The sequence below is a fragment of the Bufo bufo genome, chromosome 2, assembly GCF_905171765.1.
Source record: "Bufo bufo chromosome 2, aBufBuf1.1, whole genome shotgun sequence".
Lineage (NCBI taxonomy): Eukaryota > Metazoa > Chordata > Amphibia > Anura > Bufonidae > Bufo > Bufo bufo.
Window position 1 is genome coordinate 454,721,029 of NC_053390.1, and position 13,212 is coordinate 454,734,240.

General features: G+C 43.1%; 1 protein-coding gene across 2 annotated transcripts in view; it reads left to right on the forward strand.

The window, feature by feature from the left end:
- Positions 1 to 13,212, forward strand: part of LOC120989472 (serine/threonine-protein kinase PLK2-like) — a 35,985-nt gene that overhangs the window by 7,404 nt on the left and 15,369 nt on the right. Inside the window, exons 5-9 of one of the 2 annotated variants that reach the window (XM_040417592.1) lie at positions 5,438 to 5,525; positions 5,610 to 5,705; positions 8,617 to 8,815; positions 9,609 to 9,747; positions 12,105 to 12,190. In XM_040417592.1, coding sequence (XP_040273526.1) covers positions 5,438 to 5,525; positions 5,610 to 5,705; positions 8,617 to 8,815; positions 9,609 to 9,747; positions 12,105 to 12,190 — 608 coding nt within the window. The remainder of the gene's footprint in view (positions 1 to 5,437; positions 5,526 to 5,609; positions 5,706 to 8,616; positions 8,816 to 9,608; positions 9,748 to 12,104; positions 12,191 to 13,212) is intronic. The other variant, XM_040417593.1, reaches the window with a different exon arrangement.

Consider the following 13,212-nt stretch of genomic DNA (forward strand, 5'->3'; position numbering starts at 1 on the left):
TACCTTCTGTTACAGCTAAATATTAAAAAAATATACAGCCGAGAGGACCTGCTGGCATTTTTGTACACCACAGTTCCTATGTTTTCATGCATAATTGAGTGGATGGATGTACCTGGATCTCATAATTTCTGAGCTGATGGCACTGCTGGACATCTTCTGATTTTGAAGGAAAGTGAGAAGTTTACTTGAAGGACCACTGCGTCTACTGTCATCAATGTGGTCAGAATTAAAGGGGTTGTCCCATCTTAGGATATGCCACCAATTCTAGATAGTTGCAGGTCTTCAGAATGGGACCTCTGAAGTGAGTGGAGAGCAGCTGCGCATGCACGGCCACCCTCCATTCATTTCTTTAGGACTGGCGAAAATAGCCAAGCCCTGGCTGAGCTATCTCCGGCTGTCCTATAGAAGTGAATGGATCGGTGGCCGGGCTTGCGTGGTGTGGGCTCCATTTATTCCTATGTTATTTCCAAAAATAGCCAAGCACATTCACTCGCTATTTTCGGAACTCCCTTAGAAATCAATGGAGTGTGGCCGCACAATCGCGGTGTGCTCTGCTTTACTTTCAGGGGCCTGTTCTGGAGATAGGTGCAGGTCTCAGGGGTGTGATATGCCATCAAAGTCTGAGATGCCGCAACCACTTTAATGGTGTAGAAGTAGAGAAAAATATTTTTCTATCATGCAATACCATCAAGGAGGCCTCTGATTGGCTCCAAATTCATTCTGCAGCAGGACAACAACCCCAAACATACAGCCAATGTCATTATGAACTATCTTCTGTGTATAGAAGAACAAGAAGTCCTGAAACTGATCATATGGCCCCGACAGAGCCCTCATCTCAACATTATCGAGTATATCTGTGATTACATGAAGCTCCAGTAGGTGCAGGAGTGTACACAAATCTCATAGGGCCCCTTAGCAAAACTTTATTTTAAACTTTAACTTTATTTTCAACAGGTGTTTGTGAGAATTTTTGCCTTTAATATGTTTGTTCACACACCAGCATTTTTTTACTGACTGTGGCTCAGTGAAAAAAATCACAGAGACATGCACTACTTTAGTCCGTGATGCAGACCAAACACACCCATTGAAGTCTACGGGCCTGTAGAAATCACAGACACAACACGGATAACATCCGTGTTTGGTCTGTGTTAGGTCTGTTTTTCACTGACAGCAAATGCTTTTGAAATTCATTTTCAGCTGAGCAGTGTCTGTGGAATATGGATGAGGACATAAAACAGACACATGGACCAAACACGGCTCCTTCACGGATATCTTCACGGATGAAACACGGACTGATTGCTGCATGGAAATGAAGCGGTCTCCTTCACTCACGAGCAGGCTTCCCCCCCCCCGAAAATCATCTGATAGATTCTGCAGTGTAAAACTACCTTAGTTAGGGTTCACACTCTGCAGACGCTTGGTAGGCAATGCAGCTGAGACTGTACTAAAATGAAGTTCAGGGCACTTTTCAAATTGATACAAGGATAAGGCTCCATTCAGACGTCCGTAGTGCATTGCTGATCCGCAAATTGCGGATCCGCAATACACCCAGCCGGCACCTCGATAGACATGCTCTATTTTCTTGTGGAGCTGAAGACCAGAAGATCGGGGCCGCACTCCAGAAATGCGGATGCGGAGAGCACATAGTGTGCCCTCCGCATCTCTTCCGGCCCCATATAGAATGAATGGGTCCGCACCCGTTCCGTATAATTGCGGAATGGATGCGGACCCATTCTACAGACGTCTGAATGGAGCCTTATAGTGTCCAATTCTTCAGTTTCATTATCAGATCGGTGGAGTTCCAAATCCCTGCACCACCAAATGACACAGTCAGTTGTAATTACACTGCATCACTGCTACAAGTTACTCTTCAAACAGCTGATCGGCAAAGTGTCGAGGGTCAGATCCCTGCCGATCTGATATTGATGACCAACCTCTTTATCATTTAAACTGCATTTGGCTTCAATTTGTCAGTATGTACAGAGGCATAACAAGTAACCATGGGGACCAGAGAAAAACTTGGAATGGGGCCCCATTCCACCACGACCACTTTCAGAAACATTTTCAGAAAAGCTTATGATTGGTCTCCCTAATGTACAGGGCTAATGCACACATTGATGTTATAGTACAGAGATAATGCATAGTGATGTCACAGTACAGGCATAATGATGATGTAATAATAGTGGAATAATGTGCACAGTGAAGTCACAGTATAGGAATAGAGTACAGAATGATGTCAGAATATCGATATAATACACAGAGTGATATCACAGTACAGGGATAATCTACTCAGTTACGTTACAGCACTGAAATTATGCAAACAGTGATGTCACATACAAGTATAATGCACACATGATGTCACAGTACAGGAATAATGTAGGGATGTCACAGCCAGGGGCAGACTGGGAACTTAAAGTGCCCCTGGAAAAAATACTAAAAGTGGCCCCGTTTTGTAGTCGGGTCCAAATTGATGGAAGGCAGGGCCAGCAATATCATATTGCGGCACATTATACCGCCCCAACAGAGCTAAATACCACAGTCCATCACAAAATACTGCCCCAGCAGCACAAAATGCATCTCAAAAAACTTCCACTGGCCAGAAGGAGGGCCCAGGCAGCCCCCTGGACATCGGCCCATCGGGAAATTTCCCTGTAAGGTCTATGGCCAATCTTGTCACAGCACAAGAAAAATATAAAAAGTAATGGTGCACAGAAGGGAGAAGTACAGCAGAACAGCAGAAGTAACCATGAGGCTTCAGAGTACAATTTAGAATAGGGTCGTAATAAATATTCCATGGCACCTTACAGGGGCGTAGCTAAAGGCTTATGGGCCCTGGTGCAAGAGTTCAGCTTGGTGCCCCCTTCCCTCAGTGCTTTGTGGCCGGGGGCTGGGAGGCATATAGTCTTTGTGCGGCCTGAGTCAAAAATTGAAACACACCTCCACCCCCTCATGCCAAATTCTTGACCTAACCCCTTCCCTCCAGCCAGAGGTATAACTTGACCAGCATGCACTTTCTATAATACCGGTGTCTTCTTATGCACCACAAGGGTCTTTGGGCCCCCTCAGACTCATGGGCCGGGAAGTGACTGCTACTTCTGCAACCCCTATAGCTATGCCCCTGGTACCTTATATACACTTTACCACTAACTGCACCTTATGTCTGAATAGATATGGGCTCCCTTAGTTGTTGGGCCTCAGAGAAGCTGCTATGCCACCCATAAACCTGTAAATCAATGCAGTTTTACCTGCATGACGGGTGCACCTGCCAAATGATTATAATAATGTTCTCCTGGTGCACATACATCAGTGTTATATCAGATATGAAAGCATTTGTGGTCTGGTATCTAACAGGTTCCTTTAGACTTTAACTTGATGATCTCAGATAATTAGTTGGTGTAAAATATGTCATAGAATAAAATCATTATGTCTAGAGATGAATTCAGCCGAATGGGAAATTGCAGACAGGTTGCATGTCTTGGGCCATGTTGGCATGTGGGTTACTGCTATGTTTAACCATCAATATAAATTATACACAATGTTGATGATAGTGTTACCTTAAATAAAAGAAACTGAGAGGATGTGCTAAAAATAAACCGTTCTTAGAATTAGAAATAGACCGGCTCGTCATCCATGTACCCGTTCAGTGAACCTCTACCCCTTTGCTCTCACCAGACATGTCAGAAATTCTACTAGATACAAATATATAACCCAGACACAGTTGCATGGCTGCTTTTAGCAGGGGCTTCAGAGAAACACACGTCATGTCTTCTAATAGTGTCCAGTTCTGTCTGCAGAGCAGGTTCATTGAGCCAACTTGATTAAAGGGTTTTTTCAGCTTTATATGTATAACGCTTCTTCATTATAGTATGAATAGCTATTAAATAATGTCATATTCTTTGTGTTTCGGTTCACTAACCATTTTTAAGACCTGTGTTTGTAGTCAGTAAATGAAAACATTGTCCCACCCAAACCACTGTGCAGACCCACAGTAGTCCTGCTGTCAGCAGAAAATGTGCACTATGGCATCTAGTCTGGGCAATCCCCTGTAACCTGAACACCCTGACACAATGTAGATCATTGACAGTTTTTCAGCACTTTCTTTTCCCTGTTCTCGAAATCATAAGTGTCAGAGCAGTTTCTTTACATGCAGAACTTCCTGTTTTCATCAGCTTCCTGTTGGGTTTTCTAGCCGAACCATGCATGCTTTGCTCTGTAATCTTTCACAGGACTTGCTTCACTTAGCTAACATATAGAAGGGAGGTGTAGGGGGCATGACTACTGACGATAGAACAATGTGTCCTGTGTAACATTACAGAGCAATGCATGCTGGGTTTGGTTAGAAAACCCAACAAGAAGCTGATGAAAACAGGAAGTTCTGCATGTAAACATCCTGCAAGGACATAGTGATGTTGAGAAAAACTGGAGGAAAGTACTGTAATAAAAAAAAAAACAAGAATATGAGCCAAAACTATGTGCATTTGGGGTACTTTGGGCAGTACTTTGGTTATAAACCCAGAGAACCCATTTAACCACAGAGCACTGCTAGTTAAGACTCTGTGCCATAATAATATATCATGGTAATGGTGGGATTCACACTGAAACTGATCCATGGAAAACTTGCTCACGTTTATGCACTCTTATTACACTCTTATTGCACTTGTATTATTTTATGCTGCACTCGGGGGTCACATGTCCACTTACCATAGACGGAAGCTCCAGTTGTGAAAGAGCAGATGTCTGTAATAAAGCGGGCATTCAGTGTCTGCTTTTTAGATAGTCAAAAACAGTGGCTGTCAATAAATCTAATATTATAGTCCATGTTCTTGATGGGAACGTTAAACATATCCTGTATTTCCCGCTAAGGCTGGGTTCACATCATGTTTAATACATCATACATTAAGCGGATGCATCAGACTGATGCCATATAGTGGCATCCGTCCACCATATAATTTTATTGTTAAAAAAAAACATGTATACTTTTTTTACCATTGTAAAAAAAGTATATGTTTTTTTTACCGGACTGTGCAAGATACAAGTACGTGGTGTGCTATGTTTCTAAATCCTTTTTTTTTTAACATATACATGAAACAGAGGCATAAAACATGATATGAATCCACCCTAATGGGCAAGATTGAATCACAACTAAAACGCTACATCTTAGAACAGTTATTACTATAGTTGGCCACTGGGTGTCACTGTTTTAATAGAAACAGTTGAATATTTGCATGAGTTTATTGTAAACTTTGTTAAACTGGGTCATGTATGAAAACTAGCAGATAAAATTGTGTTGCTTCCCAAGGAAACTAATCTGATTCTCCCATGATTCACTACCTCATAAATGCTTTAATAATGTCACAGTAAATTTATATTCCAGTATCCCTGTACCCAAGTCTCATTATGTTGCACTTACATTTCACACTCCATTATATCTTTTAAGGTAATTTTTTCATTGCCAAGAACATGGTTGTAAAAATTGGGGACCTGGGATTAGCAACAACCGTGGAACAGTGTGAAAAAATCCCAGGGTAAGGACAGATTTCATAAATCATGACTGCTGAAACCTGCTTAGGAATTTCCTAAATGTCTTACTGGTGTCCTTTTCTTGGCAGCATAATATGTGGTACCCCAAACTACCTGTCTCCAGAGGTTCTGGCCAAGGATGGTCATTCCTTTAAATCAGACATCTGGGCTCTTGGATGTATAATGTAAGAACTTTGATCAATTGCTGATATCTGTTTTATTACATAGTTACATAGTTGCCACCTTGATGCCTGGTAGATGGTAGATTTATAGTAGGTATAATACCACTTTAATTTAGTATAATCCCTATTTCCCAGTGTTATTGTTTGCATGTGTAATGTTGTGCTGCCATACCTGTTTTTGTTTGCTTCTTGCATGCTAGCTTTATGGATGTGCCCCTGCGACTATGAATGTGCTAGTCTAAATTTCCTTGTAGTATATATTGAGGGTAGCTGCCTCTTTTAGATTGAGCACCCCCCGCCCATCTGCCCAGGGCTTCTGAGCAGAGTATAAATGTAGCTGGTTCCTACACCGCCCTGAATATTGTAGGCTTAGGTTAGGCCCAGCAGAGGCAAATCTGTTAGTGTTAGGTACCCCTCTGCAGAAGCCACCTTGACGCCTGGTAGATGGGCCCGACACACGTTTGATCAAAAATATGCGCAAAGAGCTTCTATTTTTTTCATATATAGTAGGTATAATACCACTTTAGTTTAGTATAATCCCTATTTTCCAGTTTTATTGTTTGTATGTGAAATGTTGTGCTGCCATACCTGTTTTTGTTTGCTTCCTGCATGCTAGCTTTATGGATGTGCACATAGTAACATAGTACATAAGGCCGAAAAAAGACATTTGTCCATCCAGTTCAGCCTGTCATCCTGCAAGTTGATCCAGAGGAAGGCAAAAAAAAAAACCCTGTGAGGTAGAAGCCAATTTTCCTCACTTTAGGGGAATAAAAAATTCCTTCCCGACTCCAATCAGGCAATCGGAATAACTCCCTGGATCAACGACCACTCTCTAGTAGCTATAGCCTGTAATATTACACTCCAGAAATACATCCAGGCCCCTCTTGAATTCCTTTATTGTACTCACCATCACCACCTCCTCAGGCAGAGAGTTCCATAGTCTCACTGCTCTTACCGTAAAGAATCCTTTTCTATGTTTGTGTACAAACCTTCTTTTCTCCAGACGCAGAGGATGTCCCCTTGTCACAGTCACAGTCCTGGGGATAAATAGATGATGGGATAGATCTCTGTACTGACCCCTGATATGTTTATACATAGTAATTAGATCTCCCCTCAGTCGTCTTTTTTCTAAAGTGAATAACCCTAATGTTGATAATCTTTCAGAAAACACGACACTAAGTGCCCCATTCCAGTTATTACTGTAGTTGCCCCATTCCAGTTATTACTTTAGTTGCCCTCCTTTGGACCCTCTCCAGCTCATGCCACTATGAATGTGCTAAATTTTCTTATAGTTATATAGTTGTTAAGGTTGGAAACAGACAAAAGTCCATCAAGTCCAGCCCATTATCCTGCTATACTGATCCAGGAAAAAAAAAAAAAGAACAAATCCCTGGATCAATGTCCATCTTCCTTTTAAAAAGGGGTTGGGCCAAAGGGAAAGGGTGTGTAGAACAAGATTTCTATACATTGTCATAAGCCTCAATGTTATCTTGAATTAAAAAGTCATCTAAACCTTTTTTGAAGCCATCTACTGTATTTGCTGTGACCAGCTCCTGCGGCTATTCCAGAGATTCACAGCCCTTACTGTAAAGAATGCTTGTCGCCTCTTATGACTGAATCTTTTTTTCTCCGGGGGTAGGGAGTGGCCCCTTGTTTTTTCGAGGGGGTTTAACTAGGAATAGCTTCACTTGATATTTTTTGTATGGTCAATTTATATATTTGTACAGGTTAATCATGTCCCCCCTTAGACGTCTTTTTTCAAGGCTAAATAAATTCAGTTCATTTAATCTTTGCTCATAACTAAGATCTTCCAGGCTCTTTATGAGTTTAGTTGCTCTCCTTTGCACTTTTTCTAAATCCAGGGAATCCTTTTTATGGACTGGTGCCCAGAACTGAACCGTTTATTCCAGGTGAGGCCGCATCAACACTTTGTATAGTCGCAATATTACTTCCCTCTCCCGCGAGTCCATACCGCTTTTAATACAAGACAAAATTCTGTTAACCTTGGAGGCAGCTGACTGGCATTGCATGCTGTTATTTAGTGAGTAGATCATGATCTACTAGTACTCCCAGATACTTAGCAAAAAGTGACTCTCCCAGTTTTACTCCCCCTAGGACATATGCTGCATGTAGATTATTAGCCCCCAGGTGCATAACTTTACATTTATTTATATTGAATCTCATTTGCCAAGTGGAGGCCCAAACAATTAGCAATTTCTCTTTTGCTTGCATTGTAGAATATAGATTTTTCCATACCCACAATTAATGAAATGGGGTTATACACTGTAGTTATTGAATACATGCTGACAGCTCATATTCATCATTTCTTGTAATTGACTTTCTAAGCTCATAGCATTGCAATATGCTTTACTAGGCTGCAAAACCATTACATTTGATATTGTCCTCATACTGGGAATGTTTCAGGCAGACTTTGGGTATTTAGGTTTTGTTCTGAGTGTTTCCATGGATCCTTTTAGGCTATTTTCACACTAGCGGCAGGACGGATCCAAAAGGCTGTTCACGCTATTTCGGCGCAGCACGACAGTGCACGGCAAAAGGCCGCCAGACTAAAACTACTGCATGTCCAACTTTTTAGTCCGGCGGCCTCTCATCGCGAACTGCTGTGCTGCGTTGGAGCTCCGTCCCCGTCCCTATTATAGTCATGGGGACGGAGCGGCGGTCCGGCGAAATAGCAGAGGACGGATCCGACAGGGTGAACAGCCTGTCGGATCCGTCCTGCCGCTAATGTGAAAGTACCCTTATTAGTTATGGCCATGTGTAATCCTGACAACATATGGGGGCAGGTATGGAGGCACAGACTGTATCAATTGCTTATTAATTTGTGGCTCTTGTTCTTACGATCACTGGAATGACATAATCTTAGTGTTGTGTTTTCTTCTTATTTCATATTCAGGTACACAATGCTTAGTGGATACTCACCGTTCAGAGCTCACTCACAAAAAGAGATGTATTACTTTATCCGCGAAGGCTTCTTCCCCGTGCCCTCTTACATATCGCTCAGTGGCAAGAGACTCATCATCTCTTTACTTGCAAGCTGCCCCAGTAGTAGACCTTGTATAGAGGACATCATCTCTCATGAATTCTTCACCCAGGTACAGAACAATGTTGTATAGTGACTGAACTGTATATACGAGAGCAAGTGAAGGTAAGGGCTCATGCACACAAACGTTTTTTTGCGTTCAGTATACTGGCCGTTTTTTTAGTTCAGTATGCGTTACTTATACTGAACCATTCATTTAAATGGATCGGCAAAAAAAACTGAAGTGTCTCCGTATGCATTCCGTTTCCTTATTTCAGTTTTTCCGTTCCGTTCAAAGATAGAACATGTCCTATATTTGGCCACAAATCACGTTCGTGGCTCCATTCAAGTCAATGGGTCCGCAAAAAAAGGAACACATAAGGAATGTACTCCGTATGTCTTCCGTATCCGTTCCATTTTTGCGGAACCATCTATTGGAAATTTTACGCCCAGCCCAATTTTTTCTATGTAATTACTGTATACTGTATAGGCCATACGGAAAAACGGAATGGAAAAACGGAACGGAAACGGAAAAACTACTGAAACAAAAAATTGAAAAACGGATCCGTTAAAAATGGCCTGCAAAACACTGAAAAAGACATACGGTCGTGTGCATGAGCCCTGAGGCCGCTTTCACATGGTCAGTGTTTGATCAGTGATTTCCATCAGTGATTGTGAGCCAAAACCAGGATTGGAGCCTCCACATACATAAGGTATGAGAGAAAGACCAGCACCTGTTCTGTGTATTTGACCCACACCTGGTTTTGGCTCACAATCACTGATGGAAATCACTGACCAAACAGGCTGACTGACTGCAGGAAAGTGGCCAAAGGCTCGATTATTTTCTTAATATTTTTTGCTTACAGGGATTTACGCCTGAGAAGCTATCTTCATCTACGTGCCACACAGCTCCTACTTTCTCCTTTTCACTCCACCTCCCCAGGTTCTTCACAAAGGCAGCCAAAGTGCTGTACAGAGGGGTCTTCCATAAGTATTTCTGCTCAGGTACAGCTTGAAAGTACTTAGGAATGACTGTATACTGACACATACAAAACATATTTCCATTCTTCCCTGGTTACATAATCTCATAGTTTAGCAATAGTGTGTAGACATTAACATTAGCTGCCATGGTATAAGTTACAAGCGCAGATATGCAGTCATTGTACACTGATTGCACATTAATGTAACCATGCTACATAGAGCTTTGTGTTAGGCCCCTTTCACACGAGCGAGTTTTCCACGCGGGTGCAATGCGTGATGTGAACACATAGCACCCGCACTGAATCCTGACCCATTCATTTCAATGGGTCTGTGTACATGAGCGCTTTTTTCACGCATCAGTTCTGCGTTGCGTGAAAAACATAGCATGTTCTATATTCTGCGTTTTTCACGCAGCCCTAGCCCCATAGAAGTGAGGCTGGTTTCACACGGGCGTTGCGGGAAAAGGTGTGGGTGCGTTGCGGGAACATGCACGATTTTTCTGCGCGAGTGCAAAACATTGTAATGCGTTTTGCACGTGCGTGAGAAAAATCGGCATGTTTGGTACCCAAACCCGAACTTCTTCACAGAAGTTCGGGTTTGGGTTAGGTATTCTGTAGATTGTATTATTTTCCCTTATAACATGGTTATAAGGGAAAATAATAGCATTCTGAATACAGAATGCATAGTACAATAGCGCTGGAGGGGTTAAAAAAAAATAAAAAATATTTAACTCACCTTAATCCACTTGATCGTGCAGCCTGGCATCTCTTCTGTCTTCTTCTTTGCTGTGTGCAGGAAAAGGACCTGTGGTGACGTCACTCCGGTCATCACATGGTCCGTCACATGATCTTTTACCATGGTGATGGATCATGTGATGACCGGAGTGACGTCACCACAGGTCCTTTTCCTGCACACAGCAAAGAAGACAGACAGAAGAGATGCCGGGCTGCGCGATCAAGTGGATTAGGTGAGTTAAATAAATTTTTTTTTTTTAACCCCTCCAGCGCTATTGTACTATGCATTCTGTATTCAGAATGCTATTATTTTCCCTTATAACCATGTTATAAGGGAAAATAATAATGATCGGGTCTCCATCCCGATCGTCTCCTAGCAACCGTGCGTGAAAATCGCACCGCATCCGCCCTTGCTTGCGATTTTCACGCAACGCACAAGTGATGCGTGAAAATCACCGCTCATGTGCACAGCCCCATAGAAATGAATGGGCCAGGATTCAGTGTGGGTGCAATGCGTTCACATCACGCATTGCACCCACGCGGAATACTCGCCCGTGTGAAAGGGGCCTGAATGGGGCTTCAGTGAAAAACGCATTGCATCCGGAAGCAAGTGCGGATGCAATGCGATTTTCACTGATGGTTGCTAGGAGATGTTTGTAAACCTTCAGTTTTTTATTACGCGCGTGAAAAACGCATCAAAAGGCATTGCACCCGCGTGGAAAAAACTGAACAACTGAACGCAATCGCAGACAAAACTGACTGAACTTGCTTTCAAAATGGTGCGAGTTACACTGAACGCGCCCTGAATGCATCCGGACCTAATCCGTCACGCTCGTGTGAAAGAGGCCATAGGGTATATTCCCAGAAATCTGTTGCAGAAATTTAAATTCATCTGAATAGGGTAGTTTTCGTAGTATGTACATGAACTTCTGCAAGTTCCATTCACATGCATGGGGCAGTCGCAGACGTTTTTTTCTCACTATTCTGCCTCATGCTATACTGCCTGCAGATAGGGTAATATTTATGGCCTGACAAATCTGCATTAAAGGGGTTGTGTAGCCGGTACATATTAATGACCTATCCTCAGGATAGGTCATCAATATCTGATCGGTGGGGTCCGACACCCGGCAGGCACCCCCTCTGATCAGCTCTTTGTAGAGGAGGCAGTGCATGTCCGGGCGCTACTTCCTTTTCAAGATTACACTGCACAGTGTAATTACAAGTGCTGGTTCATCAATGGGACGAGCACGTGCAGTGCCACTGCTGCAAGCAAGACGATGGGCAGTGTAATCTTGAAGAGGAAGTAGCACTTGCACATGCGTCACCTCCTCTTCAAACAGCTTTTCCGGGAGGAGCTGGCCCTTGGGGATGCCAGGAGTCAGACCCCACCGATCAGACATCGATCTCCTATCCTGAGGATAGGTCTTCAATATGTACTGGCTGCACAACCCCTTTAAGCTAGAGATAAATGTTACAGTGGTTTCACTTCCAATCATTGCTGTCATTTCTATTTTCCGTACCATGCTGAAAATGCATATTGAAAACATTTATCTATCAGTGCAATTCATTATACGCCGTAAAATGAGGTAGTCGGCCATTACAAAACACACATCTATATAGATGTGATGTATTTTTATATTTCTCCAGACTTTGCGGAAACAGAAGGGCACAAGAGCTCCATGGTCCTGCCAACAGAAAGCCTGATGTCGCTTAGCACAGTTAAAATGTGTGAGGTATGACGCTTCTCAGCCCCACTAAACAACCAGTATCGGGCCATCCCAACTGTTATGCACCACAGGTCTTCCACCACAGACATAGAATCACACTGATATGCGAGAGCTCAGCAAATTAAAAGGGTTATACAGGGCTTCAGTATTGATGACCCATTCTCAGGTTGGTGGGGTCCGACTCCAGGCACCCCTGCCAATCCGCTGTTATGCTTGTCTAAGCACTACGGCCCTTTCAGTGTACTAAGCATTCATTGTATAGCCGTTGTGCTTGGGATTGCAGCTCATTCCTATTCACTTAAATGGGTCTGAGCTGCACAAAGGCTATGTTATCAATAGACCGAACATCAATCTCTAGAAAGAGACTGCAGGACTCACCTGAGCGCCATGTCTCCTTCCAACAGCTGATCAGTATGGATAATGGATCCCCACCGATCAGATAATGATGACTTATCCTGAAGAATAAAGATAGATCATCAGTATTTGAGTCCTGGACAACCCCTTTAAAGGGAATCTGTCACCTGGTTTGACCATATTAAGCTGTCACCATTGCCATGTTTAATAAAAATACCTTATTTCCTGCAGTTGTCTTCTTTCTTCTCTTCATGGTTTCATTTTGTTAAAAAAGCGATTTTTGTATTGTTTAAATGAACCTCAAAGGTGCCCAGAGGGGCGTTATTTATCACCCTTTGAGCCCAGTAACCCCCCCCTGCAGTGCCTAGCCCGCCTTAATTAAGACCCAAGCACGCCTCCTCGTTATGAGCTGTCGTCCCACAGCCTAGTTTAACGGCACCGCCCCCTCCGCTACGTCAACTAATTCATTCAAGCTACGCACCTGGAATCTTGATTTCGTCCGCCGAAAATCTCACACAGGTGCAGTACCGCCTACTGCTACAGCGATAAGAAGACGTCACTGGGCTCGGCGCATGCCCAGTGACACTTTTGAGGCTGTTGCCCTCAGGAGCTATTGGATTGCACAGGCGCAGGCAGTAGGCGCTACTGCGCCTACGCGAGATTTCAGCCGGTCG